Source organism: Colossoma macropomum, unplaced genomic scaffold (genome assembly GCF_904425465.1).
Source record: "Colossoma macropomum unplaced genomic scaffold, Colossoma_macropomum, whole genome shotgun sequence".
In the NCBI taxonomy this organism is placed as follows: domain Eukaryota; kingdom Metazoa; phylum Chordata; class Actinopteri; order Characiformes; family Serrasalmidae; genus Colossoma; species Colossoma macropomum.
In genome coordinates, this window is record NW_023494784.1 from 11,424,309 (window position 1) to 11,451,417 (window position 27,109).

The 27,109-nt window shown below is 39.6% G+C and overlaps 1 protein-coding gene across 1 annotated transcript in view; it reads right to left on the reverse strand.

Moving 5' to 3' along the window:
* Nucleotides 1-27,109, reverse strand: part of LOC118796652 (receptor tyrosine-protein kinase erbB-4-like) — a 600,895-nt gene that overhangs the window by 171,906 nt on the left and 401,880 nt on the right. The window contains exons 5-8 of the mRNA XM_036568052.1: nucleotides 21,377-21,442; nucleotides 11,385-11,503; nucleotides 3,202-3,343; nucleotides 1,103-1,216 (exon numbers count right to left, since the gene is read on the reverse strand). Of these exons, the coding sequence (XP_036423945.1) occupies nucleotides 1,103-1,216; nucleotides 3,202-3,343; nucleotides 11,385-11,503; nucleotides 21,377-21,442 (441 nt within the window). The remainder of the gene's footprint in view (nucleotides 1-1,102; nucleotides 1,217-3,201; nucleotides 3,344-11,384; nucleotides 11,504-21,376; nucleotides 21,443-27,109) is intronic.

The window sequence follows — 27,109 nt, forward strand, 5'->3', positions numbered from 1 at the left end:
GCACCACATCTGGAGTTAATATATATAATATATAAAACATGCATGGCTATTTGCATGATTACATTTGTGAATGAAAGCATCTTTATGTCCATATATCAACTAAAACCTGCAAAATGATGAAAAATTTGTCTCTGTTTAAGCCAATGTTTCACTTTTACATTAAAAACTTTTACTTTATTTTGTGTTTTGATCTCTAATGGTAATACACCTCAGTTAAAGATGACTGAACAATAGTGGTTCTGCGTCTGTCATTTGACCAGCAGGGCTCAGACTTTTGAATACGATTGTACACTATAATGGCGCACTGTGTGTTGCTGTGAGAGAAACCGTGATTGAAGTCCTCTCATTCAAACACAGCACTCTTAAATGGCTTCAGTGCCTTCAGTGGACAGCTACTTCAGCAGAAACAGTGGAGGGAAGGAAATCAGCAGCTTATCATGTTGGATGAGTGTAACAGTGACAGCCTCAGTTGTGCTAATGAGGTAAAACTACAGCCAACTGGTACAACACTGGATGCTGATGGAGACTCGTCGTCTTCTACAGGTGTAACCTCACCCTCAGTGGATGAAGTGCCAACTTGTTGGTTGGTCAGAGAAATATATTTGTCCACATAAAGGCACTCACATTTCAGAGAAGCAAAGTTTAACATAGCATACTTATAAATATGAGCAAAACTTTGACGATTTTCTGTAAAAATATAAAATTGGCATTTTTCTGAATTATTGGCTGTGAATAAATGCAACTAATTCTATTCATCAAATGGTTAACCCTTTAAAATCCCAGGCTTATCACACACTAAGACATAATATCCAATGATTAAATGGACTTTAGTGCAAACTGGCTGAGCTATTCTTAGGTCATAGAAGTCTGTCATAAAACTTTGGGCCCTGGCCATTAAAGGGGTTAACTGAGTACTCATGTATTCACCCATTTAATACCCCTGATTTCAGAAGAAACGTTGATGGAGCAGGTGTCTAGACATTTAGACATATAGTATATTTGACTGGATCCCTTTAGGGCACATATCAGGTTGTGCTGCATGACTGTTAGCCATTATTTGAGGATGTTAGAATGAGGCCGGTGAGTGTGTGTGTGTGTGTACCTTTAGGGCAAATATCTGTGCAGGGGATACACATCTTTATCTTGTTCTCCTCCACTTCCATCTTGTTACTGGGGCACGCGCGCACACACGAGCTGTGGTCCACCACAAAGTTATCTGTCAGAATAACATATGGGAAAAACACAGTTACACACACTGTACACACTGTAACGGTAGAAATGACACATGTACTGTCAGACTGAAACATCAACTCTGGTAGTGAACAGAACTCCGTCTTTCACTTCTGCTCTAGAGGTCGTGGTGTGTTTGATCACATCAGAGCATCAGATATCAGTGATGTTGCACTTCTTATTTCATTTGGTAAATTAATGTATGTACATATACAAATGCACTCATACACTATAGCAGCAGCAGCTGTGTATAGAAAAAAGAAAAAAAATCTTTAATTTTATAAATAATGCATCCCTAAAAGTTCTCCAAAGGTTCCTTAGTGGAGGCAGAGGTTATGTATAGAACTATGATTCCTTTCCTGGTTAAGTATTTTTTCTTCAGGATGGTAAACCTTTTGAAATGAACCTAGAACCTCTTAAAATGGTTCTATAAAGCACCTGAAATGGGCCCACTACTGTAATGAGTCAAATAAGCTTTTTTAGTACTAAGAGTGGAAACCAGAACCTTCACAGAATCTGGAAAACACTCAAATGTTAAACATTAACAAACAAACAAACAAATACAAAAATGGGATATAATAAAGTAATAAACAGTAAATGATGGTAAATGTGTGCTGAAAGATCAGGTTTGGTGAAGCTGCAGGTTGGCTGAGGGTTACTGGCTCTAACATCGCATCAGTGTTTATATTTGAGCAGCTCTCATGATAAGAGGCGTCATAATCCTGACAGATGAACCTCAAGCCCCCGAAAATACTCTTTATGTCAAAACCTTACACACACACACACACACACACACACACACACACACACACAGGTCTGTAAACACTTCCTAAAAGAATAAATAATGGTAAAGTCTCTCTGACATCCTCCAGCGCTCAGACTGAGAGAGTTTAAAGTGCAGGAATTCCCTGAGTGCGTTCAGAACCGTCTCAGACGTCACCACATCCACATCCACAGCAAAGACACAGCAGTGTTCAGAGGAGTGCCGCAACTTTTTCTCTGTGAGGTGTTCTGAGGGGGAAGGTTTGTGCCTGTGTGTGTGTGTGTGTGTTTGTGTGTGTGTGTGTGTGTGTGTGTGTGTGTGCGTACACTACTGTTCACTGGAATCACTATCTTTTATGATTATTTTTTATTTCTATTTACAATAACTTGAACAATGCAAATTTAATACTCAAAACTAGACAACAAAAGGTACTTTAAGATGTTTTATTCGAGAGAGAGAGAGAGAGAGAGAGAGAGAGAGAGAGACTACGGAAGCCCAAAGAGGCCATGAGGTAGTTATAATTTTCTGGATTATTCTGTTGAGATAACGAGTTAATTATCTTGTGATGTCAAGGAAGCAAAGTTATTTACTTGAGATCACAAGATAATTAACTTGTTATCTCAAGATCACAATCCAGAAAATTATAGCAACAGCTCATGGCCTCCCTGGACTTCCGTAAGACACAGAGTTGCGGTATAGACTATAAACTCCCTTTAACCCTTTGTATTCCCATCATCATGCTGGTGCCAAGAGAAAGTTTCATAATTTATTATTTACTGCAGTATTTAAACTTTGATTATGGGATCTTATCAATATTGGCAGATAAGCGCTTGAAAAAAAACAGATGTTTGGATTTGACTGATTTTTAAAGCCGACATTTGATAATGTATCTGTTGTGCTCTAGAAGAGACATACATTTAGGTGACACTGGGTTACTTCACTAAAATACCTGCATTTTATTTATTAAACTTGTGATGCTACAGAAACAAATGTTTCTCTGTGATGATGATTCATGTAGATCTAATCCCAATTTATAAATTTTATAAATGTTTATATATCGGAATTTCATGCGAAATGAAAAATTTTAGATATCGGCATCAGCTCACAGCTCCCACATCAGTGCATCCTCATTCCAAACTTAGTAGTGTGTGTTTCTGTCTGCATGTGTGTGTGTGTGTGTGTGTGTGTGTGTGTATTATATCTCTTACGTGGACACTTCTTGACGCAGAACGCTCCGTAGGTGTATTTGGCTCGGGGGTTGTGCTCCAGTTGGAAGGTGGTGGGGTTGTAGACGAACGGCTGAGGGCACTGAGTCACACACGCCCCACTGTCATTGAAGTTAGTGCATGCCTGCACACACACACACACACACACACACACACACACAAAAACAACATGATAAAGAAACACCAGCACTGAGTTATAAAATCAATGGACTGTTCATGCTTTGCCCACCAATGTGCCCTTTCATAGCAACTGTTGCTAGGTTCGTCCTAATGATAAACTGCAGCACAACTTTACATTAAATATTGTGTATTCATGTGTAAAAATGATGTGTCTGAGTCACACAGGATAGACAGGAATAAACATCTGATTGATATATTTGATAAACATTCCAGCCTAAAATTAAAATAATAAAAAAAATAATAAAATGAAAATGTGTGCTGAGGTTTGTAGCTTACTCTGTCAACAGAAATCTAGAGCATGAGAGAAAAACACTTCAGTAAGAGGATCCTGTTTCTAGCACACCAATTACTCAGGCTAATAAAGTCATTTGAACTTTTCGACTGTGCTAGTTTTCAAGCAGAAAACCATAAAGCAGTGCCTCCGGACTTCCCAGCACAACCTGCCTGATCACATGACCTCAGATTTACCTCACATGACTCTCCACCATTCCGCTTCACCTGATTACTGATTCAGCTCACCTGTTAAGCTCACTATATAAACCCCTCAGTTTGTTGCCACTTTATGAAGTATTGCTTTTGTTTGCCGGGCCTTCCAGTGCCTTCCAGTCAGTTAGTTCACTTTTCCGTGTGTGACCATTGCTTCTTTTGTTTTTGACCTTGTCTTTAGCCTGGCCCTCTTAGCATTGTTGGCCTTTCTGGTTTGACCTTCTTTTAGAGATTTTGGTTTCTGTTTTTTTAACTTTCCTCATGGTTTTCTGTTTTCTGGATTTGGCTTTTGACTTCGGACTGGTTGGCCCTGAATCTGGATGCTCCTTTTGCTAATAAATCTGTATTACTTCAGTTTGGTCTGCAAGCATCTGAATTCTGTCCGAGCCTGACGATTGTTGTGTAATACTGAGTTCACCTGGACTTCAGCAATGATATATTCAGCTCCCACATCTCTGTAAATCAACATCAGGTGTATTGCATCCGGTTTTGCAGTGGTTGATGGGAAAATTTGGGAAAATTGAACTCTTGATGGAGACAATCCACTGACCGCTGCAGTACGCTGCTCTTGCTGTTGGTGATTTCCATTGTCCATCTACTGTCACGATGTCAATGCAGTGTTACTGTATAATTCAGGACAGAATTTAAAGTTCCGTTACTAGTTTTTAAGGCTCTAAACGACCTTAAAGCACCGTTTATATCACAGTGTCTGTCTGTTTATGATCTTAGATCTGCAGATACTGACCTTCTACAAACACCTTCAGTGAAATACAGAAAACATGGAGAGACTCGTTCAGTTATTCTGCTTCTAAACTGTGGAGCTCAGTTCACCTTTTATTAGACAGTCAAGCTCAGTGCTCACTTTTAAGAAGCATCTGAAAATGCATCTCTTTAACTTAGTATTTAATTAAAACTCTACGTCTCGTGGTGTTTATCTTCTAATTTAATCATTTTCTTATATGATTCTAAATGAATACTTGTAATTTCTTACTGTTAAGCTTTATCTCCTGTCTGTAAAGCACTTTGAGCTGCCACTGGCATAAAAAGTGCTGTGTAAATACAAGTTATCATTATATTATTATTACTGTAGCATATTCTATGGAAAAAGCCTTTATGCCTGTAACAATGCCTCACGTGAGCAGTCTTTCATTATTTACAACCTTCTAATGAAACAGATCTGAGTGAGTTGATGAAGCCTTCAGGAAAATCTGAAGGTTATAATCAGGTGGATCAGATTAGAGCGGCAATAAAACTGCAGGAGAGTCAGCAGGAGCTCAAACTATTAACAATCAGTTAGTCGAGCACCACTGCTACAGAGAAAGGCTTTGGGACATATATCTGTCTGTTATCTCTTGAAAAAATACTTCTTTTTTTTTTCAAAGGTGTTATTGCTTCCAAATCTGGCCTAAATAGTGTACATGACTTTATTTATTGTGTGTTTTCTATTTGAAATACACAAAATTATGGATTCAATGTGTGTATTTAAAGCATTTCAACAGCATATCATTCCAGTGCTGTGCATGTCTGTAACCTAAGGACACCAGAAATCTGTGTAATCGTCTGATAACCTAAAGCCATGGATGATTCTGACACTGGCTCTGTAATGAGAAACACTTTTAAACCGACAAAATAGATGCTACAAGTTTTCCTTTCTGAGCGCTGCTGCTGCGTGAAAAAAAATCAAAAGCATTGATCCGCATACGGGATGCTGGGCCGCAGAAGTGAATTTCCCATTAGAAGGGAGCAACCAATAGGTACGGATTCAATGGCCAGAGCTAAGCTGATGTAATTAAAGAAGGGAAACTGTGCAACCAATCAGAAGTGGAGAAGAGGGTTTGGAGAAAGAAGTCTCAGATGGACTCAGTCTGCCACAGAAAACCATTAAAAGAGCTTATACTCAATATTTGTCTCATTTTGTATCCCTAACCGCTTACTGCTGTGGCTTTACGTGCCAAGAATAATCATAATCTATACCACTATTTATCCCTTACAGCATTTATATTACTGAGGAGTTGTGATATATGTCTTCAAAATCTGTTCTGACTGGCTACACTGTTATGTGCCTCATTCAAAAAGCAGTCTGGGCTGAAATGTACAAAACAAACTTAACATTTTTCCTTATGAATGTCATCTTTGAGAAGTACCACAGCACATGTTTTGTGTTTTTTAGTAGTGTTGCAAGTGAATAACAAACACCAGGGGGATTTTATTCTGTTTCTAGGGGCAAAAAATAACAAAGCTGCCTGTGTTTTGCACTTGAATTGACCCCTTACCAAGCCATGGGCCCACCAACAGGCCCAAAGTTTTATTACACACTCATATAATCTAAGAAAAGCTCCATTAGTTTGCACTGAAGTCCCTGTAGTTAATGAATATTAAGCCTTAGTATGTAATAAGCCTGGAATGTTCAGGGGTTCATTTTACCATTTTTAATTATTAAGTCAGCTATTTTTTCTAGATTTTTATAACAAAGTTCCCCCACTGGCCAAATGGCCCACTTCAGACCACTGGCCCACTGCACTTGTTGGACCACCAAATGGTGCTTCACTTGCTCCACTTGTGGTCCACAGTCCAGTGGTTGAGAAACAATGCTCTACAGGGAACAAGCTTTTATATTTTCTGCAGGTTTTAGTACACAGTTTCTATTTATTTGCTGAATTTAACATATTGGGGAACAAATAACATCAAATATGAAAGGTGCCATAGCTTTTGCACAGGCAATGTATTATTTATTAGCTTTTTTCTAAGTTTTTTTCCTGTACGTTAATTTTAGCAAATAAACAGTATGTCACACATCCCTTCCCAGATTTCCCAGAACTCCCTGGAAGATCATGTAACTGTGGCTCCACCAGCATCCTACCAATCAGTGCCCGTCCTCACCTGACCTTTTTCACCTGTTCACTGTATCATGTGATCATACCTAGTTAGGATATTATGGGCTTTAGACTACATTAGTGTGAGGTATTGCTTCTATCTTTAGAGCTACTGAGCGGTCATTCTTGTTGTCATTGCCTTACTGTGTATCGGACTTTGCTTCTGGATTTTTGACTTTTCCAATTTTTTTGCCCCTTTTGTACCCTGTTTGCTGTTTCCTGTCCTTGTTATGTTTTATTAAAATTGTATGTTTTTAGTGTACAATTTCTATTTATTTACTCAGATTAACATACTGGGAAAAAAGCCAAAATGGTAACTTTACAGGAGAAGGAAAAAACACACTTTACTTTTAATGTAAGTCAATGGAACCAGACATCTTTCCAAGTCATTTTCGGTCATTTTTTTGGTCCATTCATAATGTATTTTACACACAATGTAAAGGGCAGCAGGAATTCAATTTATGTCAAAAACTGAAAAGATGACAAAAAATGAGAGGTTTTGTTCTGACAGTAGTGATACGTTTGTTAACTTGGCTAATAATGTCTGGTAAATGCAGGCAAGTTGACTCTACATTACATTACTATCATATCTGTTACGTTAGGCTGCATTCTTCAATTCAATAAAGGCTAAAGCTGTTTATATCAAACTCAGTGCTGTGTTTGATGTGTCAGTGTTGTTAAGTTTGTTATTAACAATTAATCACAGACTAATAACGATTGATTATTGGTCAAAAGAATTTGCCAAATTCACATCACTAGTGCAAAAGTCCTAGACAGACGTGAAAATTTGGGCTTTTGACCCAAACTTCTGCACATGACTGTAGAGGTGCGTTCCCCTCCTGATCTCTCAGTCTGTAAGACGCAGCGGGACGGCCGACACAAAGCGTGTTTAGTGCAGTGAGCTGTGCTGTCAGCAACGCCTACTGAAGACAGCGTGGGCGATTTACACACACAAACATCACATCCAGACAAAAGGCTAAAGATAAGACAGCTCTGAAAGCGGGCCTGTAAACGGCCCGTCTGCGTGTTGACCTGGAATACAGCAGCTGACAGCTACAAACACTGCTGCATCTGGTATTCTCAGATGAGAAGGGTGGGAACCTACAGTGATTTGTGGGCTTGTGTGTATGTGATAGGAATGATGTGGACATAAGAGTGGGTTTGCTGGTTTGTGTAGGCGCAGTGGGGTCCAAGAGTCTGAGAGCACTAAGGAAAATGCTTCCATTTTACATTCCTTTTTAATTAATTAGAATGATTTTCAGTACTAATTATATTATCAGCAAAACAAACCAAGTGAAAATATTTTTTTTTGAAATATTAACTTAAATGTGTTAATAAAGCTGGTATTGGCTAAAATTCTGGAATATCTAGTTAGTGATCAGTTAAAGCAGTTTTTAAATAGCAATAATATTTTGTCTGTCTATCAGTCTGGCTTTCAGAAAAAAAACAAAAAAACAAAACAAAAAAAAAACATAGCACTGTTACAACAACCACTAACGTACTTAATGACAAATAATGAGCTTGACTGTAGAAAATCATGTGCTGCACTTTTCGTAGATTTATCAAAAACTTTTGACACTGTTAACCATGACATCTTATTGTCCCGATTGGCTAATATTGGGTTATCTGACAAACTTTTTTCATTTTGAAATAATTTCCGTAACAGATGTCAGTGTATATTTTTTTTAATGATTTTTTTTTTTGTCTGAGAAGCTTACTATTAAAACTGGGGTGCCACAAGGTTCCATTCTGGGGCCCTTGTTGTTTACAATATACATTAATGACCCCTGCAATAATGTTTTAAATGCTGATATGCATTTTTATGCAGATGATACTAGTATCTATTGTTCTGCTTCATCACCAGCAGAGGCTCTTTCAAATTTGGTTTTGACCCTGATTTGATTTTGTTGGTAGTGGTGGGGTTTCTTTGTTGATTGTTTTGTGTCCTGCCTTCTTGGCCAGGGCACACTTTTAAAAGAGATTTTTAATCTCAATGTGATTACCCTGTTTGAATAAAGGTAAAATAAAAAATAAATCACTTAATTAACTTAACACAAAATTTCTGAATTTCTAAGTATTTGGTACAGGATGTCCCTCCTTTGCTTGAATGACAGTGTGCACTCAAGCAGATTTTTGTAAAAGCCTCTGACAAGCAGATCAAATCCACTTGAGAGTTGTCTGAACACGAGCTACAGTGGAAGAGAGGAGACTGAAAACTATCTGACCTATTTGTACAAAAGTCTTAACACAGTCAAAAATTCAAATTTGCATGAAAACAATGTTGAATCTTGAATATTTCTTCATTTTACCTCTCATAACCTTTCTGGTTATTTCCAGGTTTAAATAATAAAAAAGGGTCCCACTTTATATTAAGTGTCTCTAATAACTGTGTAGTTACATGTGAACAACATATGCAACAAAAATGTAACTACTAATAATTTAGTCACGGTCACAGATGAATTGCAGACATACACCTTATGTAATTACACATGTGTATCAACTTCAGTTTTGCCTCATGTAATTACACAAGTGTATCTTAATAGTTGTAACAGCCTATTCTCTCTCATGTAATTACACAAGGGTAATAACATAAATGTAATTACATTTGTAATTAGACTAGCACAGTAGTTTTTTTTTCAGAAGTTTTTCTTTCCAGCAGTAAAAGGAAGTTTGTAATAACTTACATTAAGACATTAATTACACTGTATCTGCCAGCTTTCCTAACATTTAGCTAGCATTTATGTTGCTAGTGCTGTGACACTGTAACCAGTTTCCACTTTAAACCATTCTGTAATGTGACATAACAGCAGACGTCCCCTTATCTTAACATGGAACTTTTTCATTTCCCCAAAGCAATGTCTATATTACCATTCCATTATTACATAGTACTTACATACCAACTACACAGGAACTGTCCACTTACTTTAAAGTGTAACTTCAACACTACCCTACAGGAAAGTTCCTGTGTAGAAGATACATTTGTGTAATTACACGAGGCAAAACTGAAGTCGATACACGTAATTCCATAGGCTGTACTTCCTTAACCCATCTGCAACACTGAGTAAATCATCAGTAATTACAGTGTTGTTGCATATGTTATTCATGTGTAACTACACAGTTATTAGAGACACAATATAAAGTGGGACCAAAAAAAAAATCTTAGCTTTGCAATCTCAGATTTTTGGACTTCACTGTGTTTGTGTGCATGTGTGGGTGATAATAAAAACAGCATGAAAATACAAAGTAGTCTGAGCAAATGTCTCAGAAAACGATCCGTAAAGCTGTTCACCTGGGACGATTTATTTTATACATTGGATACATTAAGATTGGAAAAAAAAAAATAAATAAATCAATTTGACATTGTTATTTGATGTCTGTCAGTGTGATACAGTAACCATTTCCAGAGCTTTCCTTAAGTCCAGTATTTACAATTACAATCCAAAACCTGCTCTATGTAAATGATTCTTCAATTTAACAGATCCATGTGTTGGCCAAAGGAACCTGGTGAGTCAGGAACTGAATTTGTGTTCTTCTAACTATACTTTTCTAAGCTACATATTAATAACTTTACTATATATTAGAACGTAATAAATACAGTTACTTTTTAACTGAAAACATTGGTCAAACATTGATACATCTGTCAGTAACTGGTTAATCAGTTAATCATTCACATTTCTTTTTTTCTCAGTCCTGTATGTGAGAAAAAGAATTGTTGAGGCAACTTTGCTATCAGTCATGGACTATGGTGATGTAATTTACAAACACACGTCTGCCAGTTCCCTCAAACCACTGGACTCAGTCTATTACTCTGCACTGAGGTTCATCACTGGAGACCCTTATAACACTCATCACTCAGACTGTATAAAAAAGCTGGATGGCCCTCACCAGCAGCACGGTGGGAAACACACTGGTTTATTTTTATTTATAAAACACTCCGGCCATGTGCCAGAATATATTACTCCAACGATGTCTGTAAATAATGGTATTTATCAGACTCACACCAGTGGTTGGATCACATGCCAGGTACCGAGGGTTTTTACTGAACTGGGAAAATCTGCTTTTAGTTACAGAGCACCAGCGAACTGGATTCACTACAGGAAACACTGGCGTCACTCAGTCACTTTAAACTTCTACTCTCTAACCACCTCCACTCTGCCTGCACCTGTTTGACCTGATTTTTTACCATTGTTAGCTTATTTTCATTATTTTATTATTTATTTGTTTATTTTTTATTCATATTCTTATTTTAATTATTCATTATTATTTGTCATTTTAATTATTTTTTTGTTTACTTTGATCTTATTCTTCTTTTATTTTATTTTGATTTGATTTTTCTTAACTAGTTTTAATAACGTTTTAATTATTGTTTTATATTTTTTATTGTATTTTTATGTATTTATATTATCAATGTTTCATTTTTTTATACCTACCTGATTTGAGTCATTTTTTATTGAACTTACTTTTATTATTTGATATGTTCTTACATATTATCAGTCCCTTGTTCTGTATCAACTTGGCAACACTGTAAATGAGGGTCACCCTCAATGTTCTCCGAGGTTAAATAAAGGTTGATTGATTGATTGTATGTCTGTGAGGCTGAGTGTGATGTGAACATGATGAACTTACGAAGCAGTCGGTGTCTTTGGGCCCCGAGCAGCCTCCTGCACACTCGCGATGGCAGCAGTCACTCACGTAGGGGCCGAAACATCGGCCATCACACTGCTCAGCACACACCGTCTTAGTTACTGAGAGAGAGAGAGAGAGAGAGAGAGAGAGTGAGAGACAGAGAGACAGAGAGAGTGAGTCAGTGTCAGTGAGTTCAACATTACTTCTGAGGACAAGTTCACAAAGCAGGACCAGGAACGTTAGAGTTAGGCCAATAGGTACGTCCTTCAGCCAAGATGTGAACAGGACAGTCTTCCAGTTAGCTCAATAGGTATTTAGAGCCACTGTTGCTGTGCTATATTGTACAAGTACACGATCTAATGGGAAACTGTAGGACACAACTCAGTTTAAGATGTCGAGCTGGACTGTGTTAGTGCAGCTAATTGGAACTCAGCAGGTTGGAAACTACAACACCACAGCATTCACCACCATGTTGATGTTAGCTTAGGAAAAAACACACACAAAATAAATATGACCCAAAAAATAATAGCACAGTGTACATCCACGTTTCTGACAAAAACCTGTGAGCTATAATGTCTCATTAGCTTGAAAGGCGTCTCGTGAAAAGCTTGTGGACACCTTGACTTCTTTTGGAACCTAAACATTGCTTTTCAATTACAAAAGAACAAAGTACCTGCAAAGGTACTGTTCTGTGTGCTGTACATTTAGCTTAAACATTCAAGGTGTCCCCTTAAACACTCATTTTTTTTAGGTTTAGCCTAAATAACTACTACCGCTACTTTCCAAACTACTATTAAAATCCCATATTGAATATATTTCAGTCCAAAGGTGGTTTAAATGGCTGGTATTGTAATAAAGTTAACGTTTCAATACAGAGGGACATCATAACGCCCTTGCAATGTTCTTATTAAGCCTCATCATGCCAGTAGCTGCCAATTAACTGGCATTATTAATTCTTTATTAAGCCATAACTAAGCTGAACTGATCACTCTCCCAGAGCATTTTCCAATTTTGTGCACAGTTACCTGAGCAGTGGTTCTATGATGCACTTCTCTCTTTAGATTTCTATGAATAACTGTAATAATAAAGCACCAATTAGCTCTCGGTTGTCTACTTTGAAGTAACCTGTATTAAGAAGGTGTTGACATCTGGTGTATAGGTTTCATTTGAGGGTGGTCTGAATAAACTGTGCTTATTAACATCACCTCTAGTCAACAGCTCACCTGTTAGACTGAATCTCATCAGAATCTTCATATCGATAAACGTTGTGAAAAAGTTTGACGTATAAGGTTTATAATGCTTTGGGATAATCTTCCAGTCTGTTTGGGACTCAGACTCAGCCTCAGTCTTTAAGTCTAGGCTTTGTTTGTTTGGTGAAGCTGTTGGTAATCAGTTTATTCCATTTGATAAAGGGTGCAGATTGGGGGGGGGTTGATGCACATATAACCAACATTAAGGAGTATTTTGATAAACTGGGAGTGTAACACTGTATACTGTAATCAGCCACTGCTAACAGAACTAACGGTCTGATGCTGCTGCTTCATCTGCCTTGATCGAGTGCCCACTGCTCTCTGGTTCGACCACCTTGGATCTTCCTGCTGTAGAACGCTGTACGAACCTCACCTGCATGAACTGACCCTCCTGATGATCCTGCTGCATTTTTAATCATAGACTTTGCTTCTCCTGCTTTTCCCATTTTCCACATTTTACACTTATACTGATGGTCAAACTTCATTCTGCTGTTATTGTTTGCTATCCGGTGTCGACCAGAGGAGGATGGGTTCCTCTGTTGAATCTTGGTTTCTTCCTCTTGCTCTTAGGGAGTTTGTTCTTGCCACTGTCACCACTGGCTTGCTAATGGGGGCTCAGACCTGAATTTTTCTGTAAAGCTGCTTTGTGACAACACCTGCTGTAAAAAGCGCTATATAAATAAACTTTGACTTGACTTGACAAGGTACTGCTTAATAAAGCAGTACTAACTCTGGCTTAACAAGAGCATCACAAGGGCCATTATAATGTCCACCTAGACTGAAGTGTTATTGCAAAATAATAAAGCATAAGAGGTTATTTGTATTAAAACAATTTCAGCAAAGGTAGATGTCCCAAAATTATTGCCGAACCATGTGTAATGAAAAAAATGTGCTTTTCCTTGTATGATGTATTTTTCTTTGTTTTTTTTCTCATGCAGTTTTGCTATTGCTGTTGTTTTCTTGTGTTGACTGCACGGTCATAGGGTTCAGGTGATCTGCCTGATTCTGTGTAGCTGAATTTCTGCGTTTTCCATTATGCATGCTCACGTAGGGGTAATCCCAACCGCAGATCAAGGTGTGGAAAATGTTAGAGCATGTGTATTGCAATGCATGCTCAAGTGTTCGTCAGGGGGTGTGTGTGTGTGTGTACGTGTTATGTGTGTGTGTGTAGAAACATGTAAATGAGGACACCTGTGAAAAAGAAAAAAAAAAAAAAAACAGGGTTCTTAAGCATTTCAGCTGTGATGCTTTTCCACCTCAGCTAACATGCACTGTCTGCTCCAGAGCACACAGATAAGAAATCACTCAACACAAACACCCTCAAAACAGACGTGTTATAAACAGTACGTGGTGTGTTATTTTAATGAGTCTGTGTACTTTTTTACTCTTACTTAACAAAGGCATACATACATACATCATCTAAACTGCTTATCCTTCTGGGTCGCGGTGGGGTGCTGGAGCCTATCCCAGCTGTCATTGGGCGGAAGGCAGGATACACCCTGGACAGGTCGCCAGTCCATCGCAGGGTTAACAAAGGCAGTGTCAGAAATGATGTGTTAACCCCTTAATATTCCAGGCTTATCACATACTAAGGCTTATGATTCAGTAACTACATAGACTACAATGCACATTAGTTTATAGAAGTGTTAATAACACACTTATTTTTTAATTATCATTGTTTTAAGGCCAAAATGACTGAACCAACAATTAAGTGGATATATTTTCTTCTGAACCTCAAATGCAGTTGATCAGCGAAGACATGTGATGTCTAAAGTTTTCCTCTTTAGTTTTGCACTGGAGCTATACTGCTAATGTAGCTGACAAGTAATGGCAGCTTTTTAGCTATCAGCATTGTGCAAACTGCACACCATACAAGCAAGTCTATTTGAGATAACAGCTCATTGTAATGTGAGGCAAATATGTGATGATTCACTCTGTGTTCACATTAGCAGGCGACAGGTCACCAGTTATTTCCTATGGAAACAGGCGATTTGTAACTGTGATTTAGAGACAAGCAACAAGTGAAACGACTAGAGGGCAACAAGCCACAAATCAAGCTGAGATTGTCTCAATTTTCTCTCATTTTGCCACAATCTACATGATTGAGCCCAGAAAATTCCTTGGAACAATCACAGACAGGGGTCGTCTATGGTCCCCAGGCTCAACTCTCTGAACTTTTCATTCCTACGAGCTTATAAACATGCAGACATTTGACTTATAACTACAGCGCATATTTAAACAAATTAGATAACATTACGGCATTGTTGACAGTGCGGCTGTCAGGTGGCGGAGCTGAAACCGGTCATTCATTTTTTGATAAAATGAGTTGTACGACTTCCATTCTTTTCAGAAGCCTTGTTTTCAAAGAAATCTGCAGGGATATTTTCTTCTAAAGTTCAGTCTCATAAGTTAGTTTTGCATTTTCCGCTTCTCAGGATCCAAATAATCCCAAAAGCATTCAAATATACTGTCACGTTGGAGGCATAGAGGCTGGACGCATGTGCGAGTTGTTTTATTACAAAATCAAAACTTAGTAGCGAAGGTCCACAAAAGAAACAAATCCATAAAGTAACAAAACCAGAAACCAGGAAACCAACAGAGAAAACGCAAGAGAAAGACTAAACCAAACACAGGGGGTATGAATACACAAAGGGAAAACAAGCAACATCTGGGAAGAACGAGAGGGCGGAGCTACAGACAGATGAAGACGATGGGATGAAGATGATGGGGCAGGACCAGGGAGGAAAGGTCCAGGGAGGACCAAAATAACAACAAATGCACATGGAAAAACGTAAACAAAAAGCACATGGCTTAAACAGGGAAGACAAAACCGGACAAGATGTTACATATATCATGCTCCGGACTCTGCAGTGGCCAGTCCATTTTCCTGAGAGCTTCAGCAGCTTCTTTGTTTTATTTGCTAAGTTTTCTTTCTGTCCTTTTCTCAGTGAGGTTCTTCTTGAACAGCTACACATCCTTTCAGACCCACAGCGCTGAGTCGTCTTCTCACAGTGGAAGGACGGACAGAAACACCTGTGGATGTTTTCAGATCTGAAGCAGCTTGATTTTCTCCTCTCTCTCAAAGATGAAAGCTTTAAGTGCTGTTTATCTGACCGGGGCTGTTTTAGTGTCTACCAGGCCTTCAAGGTGGTGGTCAGGAATCCCAACTTCCTTGTAGCTTTTAGTTATTTTTTGAACTCTTGTTTTTTCACTTATCTTTTCCCTTCCTGATGCAAGTGCATTATATTTGATCTTATCTCCTGAAAAATAAATAACTTGAAATAGTCATTTTGAGTGGGAACTAAATAAAGGAAGTGTGGTCTCAATACAAAGTAGATATTTTTTACGTTTTCTTTCAGAAGCTGGACAGTGTACAAGCCAACATGCAACATCAAAAGTGACCTCGAACACCCACGGGAGACAAGCTTGGGGTCCCATTAGCCTATTAATGTGAACATTTGGTTAGTCATACAGTCTGTGCTGGTGTTAACTGGTTGGGTATAAGCTTCCATCACTTGTAGGCTACATTAGCCTTCCTTGTAGCTCCCTTGCGAAACTAAACAAACTTAAGATGCCAAAACATGTCTTTGCTGATCAACTACACACAAAACTGTGTAAACCTGGTTGTTGTTCAAATCAATAGTTTAAAACTGTGAAAACATCTCGTAATTGTTGAGAGTGAAAGCTATCGAAGCCGAAACTGGCCATTCGTTTTGATTAGATGTATTGTGTAACTAATAATAATGCAAAAATGCTGCACTGTATGTAAAGGTGAGCACATAAGATTATCAGCACTGACTTTCCAACAAATCAGATAAATATCTGGTTATCAGCAGGGATCGTAGGCCCAGCGGGACAACAGAGAAAAGTGTGTGAATCTGAGATCGATACACGCCCAGAACAGAAACACTTTTTTGTGTCAGCAGACGCTGACTGTCGTGAGAACAAAAACAGACGCTCCTTTCCTCCATACTTGGATGACCCATTTATTTAAACCAGACAAAACAAACTATTTCATCAGGACAGCAGGGGCTCACTGATCTGCTCGCCATTAAACATTCTGCTACAAAAGCCACCATGAACAGAACCACTGCTCGTCAGATAAAACATTTGAAGCACAGTCTGGGAATGCAATCAAACACAGACTATTTTACTTATTTATTAATATTACCACACTGTATTTTTATGATCTGAGATTGTACTATTGGGCTGTAGGTGAGTTATGTGTGTATATTAAATTGCTATTGCAAAATTTAGCCATGTGTTACAGTGAGGTGGCACAGAGAGCACAGACTGCGGCAGTGAGAGCAGCAAGATTGGAAAAAATATCCTCCAACTGCAATCATTCCTTACTGGGGCCTATACCTATGGCTTCTACTGAAATATACTGTATGTTCATTGGTCACTTCATGAGGCCCACTATATACAGATTCACCTACACACATTATCCAAGCCACTTGTCCTTCTTGGTCACAGGGGGAGCTGGAGCCTATTCCAGTGGTCATTGGGCGGAAGGCAGGAAACACCCTGGACAGGTTGCCAGTCCATCATAAGGCAGACACACAGACAGCCACATTCACACCTAAGGGCAATTCAGCATGTCCAATTGGCCTGACTGCATGTCTTTGGACTGTGGGAGGAAACCAGAGCACCCGGAGGAAACCCACGCAGACGCGGGGAGAACAGGCAAACTCCACACAGAAACGTTGCCCGGCCAGGGAACCGAACCCATACCCTTCTTACAGTGAAGCGACAGTGCCACCATGCCGCCCTATACAGATTAATTAAAGGAAAAACGAACAAAGTGTTGTTGGGCCACAATGACCAGCCAGAAGAGCTTCAGTCCACCTCGGCATGATGGTGCTGGAGAGTGCTGTCTATATGTAAGTCCAACATCTACCATTAATGTTCAGTTGGGATATGATCATGTCATTTTCATCATTTTCATACTTATCAAACCATTCAGTGACCCTTCGTGCACTGCCATCCTGGAAGAGACCCATTAAGACAGAAATGACTCCCATCAAGACAGAAATCACCATAGGATGAAGATGATCAGTCAGAATAACGTTGAAATGGTTTGCAGTGACTCTTCCCTTTAAAACTACCTCATATCCCCTAACAGCATATCAGTGCCACTGGACCCCATCACTGTACACTGTTAGAAATAAAGGTTCTGTGCAGGTACATTTTTCGTCCATCAAGGTACAAACAATGTAAATGTTCCCTCAAAGGTACAACAGTGGTTTTAAGGTCCAATCATGCACCTTAAATAAGCTTTTCCAGGTGAAAAGTAGGTATCTGTACCTTTAAGAACAGTAAAATAAAGACGAGACGGGGTGTGTGGAGTCAATACAACTTAGAAAATATAATTTCAGTGGATTATGGTTCAGTTATGTTCCCTGACTAAAGGTACTGAGATGTACCCTTGAGGAATCCACCCCAGTGATAAGAGCGGTACTGCCCCAGTGACAGTTTAGTACCTTTATTTCTAAGAGTGTAGGGGTCAAGCGTTCAGGTCTGTACCATTCTCTTGACATATTTATTTTGTGTTGCTCTTTGTTATGTAAAGTGACCTTGGGATCATGAAAGGTGCTATATAAATGTAACTTATTCTTATTATTACTATTACATACACTGGCCCACTTGTGGGGAATATGATTTCCAGCCCTGTTTACTGGTGTCTCCCACAGATCTAAATGCAGATGTCACTTCAGTCACTGTTCCTGTTGAAATACTGGCCAGTTGAGCAGTTCTTTGCCACTGAAGCTCCTGCCAGCTGCGCACTAATAATGAACCTTCTTTCAAAGTCTTCTCTTCTTGTCATCTTCATCGAAAATCGAGGTCACCTGGACCTGCTTGGCATTTTATACACGCCACAGATTGAACGTAGTAGGATGTTAACCGCTTAACTGTATCATGCTGTACAGCCGTCTGGAAGCATCTGCACTTCTTATGTTTCTCCACTCATTTATTAGGTTTTTCCTCTAATTTGTCATCCATCTGCAGGTGTATAATTACAGACTGTAGAACATCTGATGTCATGCACATTTTTTCAGCCGCCCTCCCCACCACCACATTCATCATTAGTCAGTGTCAGACCAAAGAACCGCTGTTGAGCAGTCAGCCCAGAACTTGAAGACAGCTAAAGCCAGGGTTACACTACAGGACTTTCACCCCAATTTCAGCCCCTGGCTGAGTCTGTTCTGGTCAGCTCTGGTCCACAAATTTTTGGGTCAGTTGGAGTTGACCATTGAAGAGAGAATCGTGTGTGAGGAGCACAGACTCCCGATCGCGTTTCAGACCAGTGGGGGAAATGTTTGATCTTTTTGACTCGACTCTGAGCGAAATCTAGTTTAAACTGGTCAACGACTCAATCTGAACGGACTCCTGCAACAGCCAATGAAAACTGAGAGCATGAAAGAAGAAAATACAGCAAGTAAACAAAGAAAAATGGTTAAAAAGTCACTTTTTAATGAGCTGAGTTAAAAGCATGAGCACATTTGAGTTTATGTACGTTTAAAACTAAAACACACTGATCACATTTTTAAATCAATGAGTCAATAAACCTCACTTAGACGTTTACCTGCTGCTTCTTTACTGTGTTACCACGCAAACGGCAGAGAAAACAGCAGCAGTGAGCCGGACCATGTTTGTTTACTTGCATCTCCTAGTAACAGGAGAACGCGAGAGTTCGCGTGAGTCCAGTGACCTCTGTTCGGTTCAGCAGCAGCTGAAAAGTTGAGTAGTGTGTGATCCCTAATCGTTTATTGTGTGCTCCCCAATATTTCAGTCGCCCAAAGAAATCTGTTGGATACTGTGAGATGCCCAGTCTTTTTATAATCTGTTCAGAGTTTAAAAGTTGTGCAGTGAACAGGCTTAACATGCATTGTGCTAAAATAAAACGAAAGCAAATAAGAGAAATGACTGTTTTTCTATGGAGGATGTCTGTAGGGATCGACACATGTTACAGTAACAGACCTCTTTTAGAGCTCTTTTAAGAAACAGACAGACTGAGAGGGGTGAGAGATGAAGGTGTTAGATGGAAAATGAAAGGAACACAGAGGAAATTATCATCTCCAGATGGAGGAAAAGCGTGAAATGACAGAGACATCTGTAAAAGAGAGAGAGAAAGAAGCAGACAGGACAGTGTGATTAATTAGGCTCACAAAAAATAAAATAATAAGCTGACCCTGATTCAAGCACTTCCAGGTTGTCGAAGTCTCACTTCCAGAGGTGTTATGCTCTCAAGGTTATGCTCTCATCTGATCTTTCCACAGATAATTTTGTGTCGTGCATTTTGCTGCTGTATCCACACAATGAAAGTGCCTCCTATAGCCTCCTGCTGTAGGGTTTTAATGGAACAGAAGTAGCTCCACTTCTCCTGCATGATGCTAATAACGTAGTGGTTTATTTTCAGGGCTGTTATTCAAAACAAGTGCCAAACTGCGTTTCCACCCAGTCGACCTGCAGTGCTGACAGAGCTGATGTCTCGACTTTCACACCAAAGATCGCAAAAATGTAGACAGAAATGCTTCAGTACAGTGTCCTGGATGAGGAGGCGGTCAGTGTTCTAGTGAAGGAGAGTAGTAGAGTAATAAACGAGAGAGAGAGAAGAAAGAAAGAAAGAAAGAAAGAAAGAGAGAAAGAAAGAAAGAAAGAAAGAAAAAATGATACAGAAAGAGATAAAGTGAAAGAGAGAGAGAGAGATAGAAGGTGAGAAGAGAGATAGACAAAGGGAGAGGGACATAGAGAAATAGAAAGAGAAAGAAAGAAAATAAGGAGAATAAAAGAAAGAAACAGTGAGAAAGAAAAAGATGGAGAAAATAGAGAAAAATAGATTAATAGAGAAAAAGATAAAGTGAAAGAGAGAGAAAGAGAAAAAGAGACAGGTGAGAGAACAAGAGAGACAGTGAAGGGCGAAAAGAGAGAAAGAAAAAGAAAGAAAGAAAGAAAGAAAGAAAGAAAGAAAGAATGAATGAATGATAGAAAAAGAGATAAAGTGAAAGAGAGACAGAAAGAAAGAAAAAGAGATAGAGGGTGATAAGAGAGAAAGAGAGTGTGACATACAGAGAAACAGAAAGAAAGAAAGAAAGAAAGAAGGAGAAAGAAACAGAATGAGACAAAGAAATAGAGGGAGAAAAAAGATGGACAGAGAAAAGAATAAAGTGAAAGAGAGAGAAAGAAAAAGACAGGTGAGAGAACAAGAGAAAGAAAGAAAGAAAGAAAAAAGGAGAAAGAAACAGAATGAGACAAAGAAATAGAGGGAGAAAAAAGATGGACAGAGAAAAGAATAAAGTGAAAGAGAGAGAAAGAAAAAGACAGGTGAGAGAACAAGAGAAAGAAAGAAAGAAAGAAAGAAAGAAAGAAAGAAAGAAAAAAGGAGAAAGAAACAAAATGAGACAAAGAAATAGAGGGAGAAAAAAGATGGACAGAGAAAAGAATAAAGTGAAAGAAAGAGAGCGAAAGAAAAAGACAGGTGAGAGAACAAGAGAAAGAAAGAAAATTTCTTTCTTTCTCCTTCCTTCCCTCTCTCTCCCTCCCTCCCTCTCTCTCTCTCCATCCTCTGTTGTCATGTTGATGACTCTGGTTGGAGCTGCTCCTCTCAGATGATGATATTTAAGCACTGTGTGAGTTTATGAGGCTCTCCGATGCTGCAGAGAGCAGACGGGAATATAACGGAAGTATAACGGGAATATAACGGAATTATAACGGGAATATTCAGTGAAGACTGAGACTTACAGCTCTGGCATTGGTTCTCCTTTGGACCCCAGCAGCGGCCGTTACATGCACGGTGGCACCTCTGACCTGCAAACACACACATACACAGCATTACAGACACATTTTAACAGCTCACACTCAAAGAGCGCCTCACTGAACATCTCCAACAGTGATAACACACTCGATCACGTACATGGATTCAAAAAGGTGGCCACTTTTATAGAAACCCCTCCCTTGTAGTTCCACCTTGCTGGCGTACAGTTACAGACTGTAGGCCATCCTCTCGCTCTTCATCAACAGTCACTGTCTGACCACAGAGCTGCTCTTAGCCAGATATTTTCTAGTCAACAGCAGTCCTGTGGTCAGAAACTGACCAATGATACATGAGGTAAGGACAAATTATGCATCAAACGATGGCCTACTGTTACTTCCTGTGTCAGGTTGTCTCTTTTTCTCTCTCTCTGTGTCTGAGTGTTTTCAGGTTGGCGTTGCTGCATGATTGACGTCCCGCTTTTCCCGGCATGTGATTGGCTGTTCCTGTTGGCGCCGGCTATAAAGCCCTTTGGTATTAGTCAATGTGGAGTGGCTTTTTTATCAGCCTCACACGGTTCAGCTCCCCTGGCTGCCCGAGAGTCGTGATTTGCTGGCCTACAGGTATATGTGGGTCAGTGAAAATACGTTTGTAAACTTCGTTTCTTTTTTTTTAATAGAGGAAATGTAGCGGTGGTCTGCCCTTTTTGTTTGGCCTGTTGGACTTTATCGGTACTATAGTGAGGGCAGTGGTTTTGAAATTTGTATTATTTATTTATTTATTTATTTATTTTTGGTAGTTTAGCTGGTTAATTTTTTTAAGGATAGTTTGTTATTTTGGCCTTTGGTCCTCCTGAAGTTATGCTTCCTTTTTGTTTCCTTTAATTCAGTTGCATGTTTAATTAATTTTGATGGCTGGTTGAAAGATGAAAGTGCAGAGCGCTGAATAAACTGTTCAATCTGCTATTGATGTGTTTATTATTATTAGTTATGAACCTAGTGAGCAGGCAGTCCTGCTTCCTTTGTGCGTCTTACCCCCAGGAGACGTAACACTGCAGTAATTTTAATTGGTAAGAGCCAAATTTCTCCTTCCTTCGACGCATTTTTGACCACTTCCAGTCGCCTTCAAAACAATTCTAATCACAAAACACCCAACGACTGATGCTCAATCTCAAGATCTGACCCAGGTGGTCTGCTTTTCAGTGGCAGGTGTAAACAAGGTCAAAGTGATTTTCTTCTCAGAGGGTTTGTGGGGGACACTTGCCCTGCTCTGCCCAGCAGAGGGTTAGAGGGGACAGCAGCAGACCTGGCTGAACCTGCTAAGCTCTTTTTGATTGACTCACCAGAGCCATCAGCTTCCCCTCACTGCACCGGATGAGACGGCCAGCACGGAACTCGTTCAGTGCCCCCCCTTACCCCCTCCCTTCCTCGCCTCTCTCTCTATGGCGTGCCCTGACACCAGGGTTTAATTGACTGTTGGGTAATTGCAGTGTGAGCATGAGTGAGCGGTGGAGTGGCGTCCTACGTCCCTGGACCACTTCACTTAAGAGTAATTATGCCAACAGACTCGCACTTATACTCTCGCTCTCTCTCTCTCTCTCTCTCTCTCTGGGCACAGCACTTTGTCTACCTCTTCTACTGACTCTCTAGTTTCCCCTCTCTACTCTTTATTCCCTCTGACTCTCTGCTTCCCAGACTTTTTAAAGTCATTCTGTCACTCGTTCTATTCACTTTTGAAGAGGTGTGGAGAAGCAGGACTGGGACCGAGCTGGTGAGGTCCACAGTGCTTTCAGAAAGTATTCAGACCCCAGACCCCCATACAAATGTAGATATGATGTAGAATGTTAGTCCGGCAATGAATACTGGGAAATATGCAACAAAGAAACAAGAGAGTAAGATAGATAAGCTTGTCAAGAAGAAGGAAACAAAGGCACCAGTTTGGCAATATTTTGGTTTCCAAAGAAACCAATGCGGAGAGCCACTGGATGTGGTTACATGTGTGTTACATGCCGTCTGTGCAGGACACTGTCCTCACTGTGCCTCACTCACCGATGTTTCTTAAGTTTCTTCTTAAATGTGTTCTTGAGAAAAGTCCTAAGAGGTTGGTTGCTAAAGTATTGCTAACTGTTTGCTACAGTATCCCTGGTAGTTACTAGGGTGTTGGTAGTTGGGTGCTATGTTATCTCTGGTGGTTGCTGTGGTGTTGCTAGGTGGCTGCTCTGGTATTCCAGATGGTTGCTAGGGTAATGCTAGGTGGTAGCTAGAGCATCTCTGGTTGCTAGGGTGTTCCTAGGTGGTTTCTATGGTACCAAGGTTGTTGCTAGGGTGTTGGCAGGTGGCTGCTATGGAAATGCAGATGGTTGTTAGGATGTTGGTAGTAGACTGCTATAGTATCTCTTGTGGTTGCTAAGTGGTTGCTATGGGGTGTTCCCAGGTGGTTGCTATGGCCTTCCAGACGGTTTCTAGGGTAATGACAGGTGTTAGCTTGAGCACCTCTGGTTGCTAGTGTGTTCCCAGGTGGTTGCTATGGTACCCAAGGTGGTTGCTAGGGTGTTGCCAGGTGGCTGCTATGGAATTTCAGATGGCTGTTAGGATGTTGCTGCGTGGTTTCTGTGGTATCTCTTGTGGTTGCTAGGGTGTTTCTAGTGTACTTGTATCATTGTGATAAACGTGGGATGAACAAACTTTTGCTCACACAGCTCCGCCAGTAATTGCTACAATCATTACATGAAAACCATATTTACGATTAAAAAGCTGTATACAAGCACACCATTCCTGATCAGGTCAAACATTCTGGAGCTGTGTCAATATGTTAAAACTGAGAGACACGTTCGCAGATACAAATCTGGCAAATAAATATGAAGAATGCAATGTGCAATCACTACTTATTAAGTAGTATTAGAAGCTCGTCCAGTTGGTAATTTAGTGGTAATTTTATTATAATTAGGGAAAATGTAAGGCTTTATAATGCTCACATACAGCACTTTTTAACTGAGTTAGTATTATGAAAATATTGTTTATCGTGCTAATTCTGCAGAAAATAACTGCTTGTCTGCATTTACAATATTGCCCAAGCTCATTCACTACTTCTGACAAGAGTCCTGCACTGGGATGAACAGCAGAGCAGTGCTGTAGGCTCAGCTCTGTCTTGCATGCTGCTATGGTGATGCCCTCCTAAATGACACATCCACAAAGTCAAGGAGAGAGTAGATCTGCTTAAATTACCCCTAATACAGATCGTGTGCGTGCTGCCACATTACCGGGGTCGCCCAGAGCATGAGGCTGCAGCTACAAAATTCTATTGTAGCTATTACTCCCATTTTTACACCTCATGTCCTTGACAGACACCATCTCATCGTCTCCCTTCCATCATAACATTTTACTATGGCTTTCAAATAGAACCAAAGGTTGAAAACACTGGAACAAAAGAGTGGCTAACGGAGCAAAGGGCCAGAGGGGGGGCCTGGGATTAAATCTGAACCGATTAAAAGAGCATTTCTTATTCCTTGTTGTTGTTTTGGAGCGAGATGGAGGGGAAAAAAACATAAACAGTGTCTGGAGGAGGCCCAAGAAAGCAGCAGATTAGGGTTTTACTGTGGATTACACGCTCCAAGGCTCATGATCTTTGGCCGCGAGGGGAAAGCCAGATCAAAGCCAATGAAAGGGTGTCAGGTGGACCAGAACATGAACTCAGCCAGTTCAGACAATATCAGGACTCAGAATGGAGTGAGACAGAACGACTGTCTGATCTGTGCTGCTGTTCAAAAGTTTGGAATCACTTGTCAAACTTAAACACAATAGTGAGTTTTGCGATGTAGAAAAAAATGATGGTGGTCTTTTGTAGGGACTAATTTGGTGGACAAAGGGAAAAAACAAGGTACTATTCTGTCCACAAAGGAAAAAATAGCTTATTCACTACAAAGAGACTCTAAAAACAAAAAAGTTCTTTGCATAAGAGCGTCACGGAGTTGTTATGTGTTTTATTCCATATTTTACACATTTTGGGAACAGCAAGACTTTGTTATATGATAATTACTACACAATCCAATACAGTTTGTCCCTGCAGTGTGCCTCACACAGTGCTGTGAAAAAGTGTTTGCCCCTCTTTCGATTTCTTCTATATTTGGTAATTTGTCACATTTAAATATTTCACATCATCCAATTAATTTTAAAATAGGACGAAGACAACACAAGTAAGAATTGTACAAATTGTACAATTGCACAAAATGCAGCTTTCAAATGATTTTACTAAAGATAAAGATTTATTTAAAACCTACATCACATGTAAAAAACAATTGCCCCATAAACCTAAAGACTGGTTGTGCTGCCCTTGCCAGTAACAACTGCAATGAAACGACTGTGATAACTTGTGATGAGTCTTTTACATCACTGTGGAGGAATTCTGACCCTCTCCTCTGCAGAACTGTCTTAATTTGGTTACACTGGGAGGCTTGAACTGACCATTTAAGATCTTGCCACAGCATCTCAATAGGATTCAAGTCAGGACTTTGACTCGGCCACTCCAAAACCTTAATTTTGTTTCTTTTGAGCGATTCAGAGGTGGACTTGCTTGTGCGCTTCTGATCACTGTCCTGCTGCATAACCAAACTGCGCTTGAGCTTTAGGTCACGAACTGATGGGTGGACAGATTTTCTGTTACAGATCAGAATTCATGGTTCCATCAATTACATCAAGTCTAGCTTTTCTGTTCTTTTTGGTCAGCAGTGCTTTGTGCCTTGCAGCTCCATCATGGATGCCATTTTTGCCAGTGTCTTTCTTATTATGGAATCATATGCACTGTGCTTAAGTGAGGCAAGTGAGGCCTGCAGCTCATTAGGTGTTTCTTTGGGCTCTTTTGTGACTTTCTGGATGAGTCGTCAATGCGCATTTGGTGAAATGTTGGTGAGTCAGTCACTCCTGGGAAGGTTCAACCCTGTTCTAAGTTTCCTCCATTTGTGGATAATGGCTCTCACTGTGGAGAGCCCTTAGCAATGGCTTTGTAACCCTTTCCATGCTGGTAGATTTCAGTGAGTTTGTTTCACATCTGTATTTGAATCTTTTTAGAACGAGGCATCATCTGCTGCTTTTTGAGTCCTTCTAGCTGCTTCACATTGCCAGCCAGGTTCTATTTAAGTGATGTTTAGATTCCACAGGTCTGGCAGTAATCATGCCTGGGTGTGGCCAGTGAAATTGAACCCAACAGTCAACTGAATTTGGTTAACTGGTTGATTTAGTTGCTAAGGAGGCAATTACGTTCACACACAGGGCCAGGTAGGGCTGAACAGCATTTTTCCTTCAATAAATGAATCATCATTTAAAAAAAAATAGTTTTTACTTTGGTTGTTTTTGTCTAATATTAAAAGTAGTTTGATGATCTGAAACATTCAAATGTGACAAATATGCAAAAATAGAAGAAACTGGGAAGGGAGCAAACACTTTTTCACAGCACTTTGTTGCATTCCATGGTGATCAAATATTGTACTCAACATTTGCAAACTGAATTGGCAAGAATTAACATAGTCCGACCATTTTAGACATTTCTCTACTACTAAATTAGTCTTATAAAATCCAAATAACATTCAAATTACATTCAATTTACATGGTTATTCCCTATTTGAAAGGTACTTTCTATGCAATTCCAGGCCATTCTGATAACATCTCTGTTTGGCCATTAAGTATGTTTGCTATAGTGGTGTCAGTAAGCAGACGGCTGATTTTCCTCAT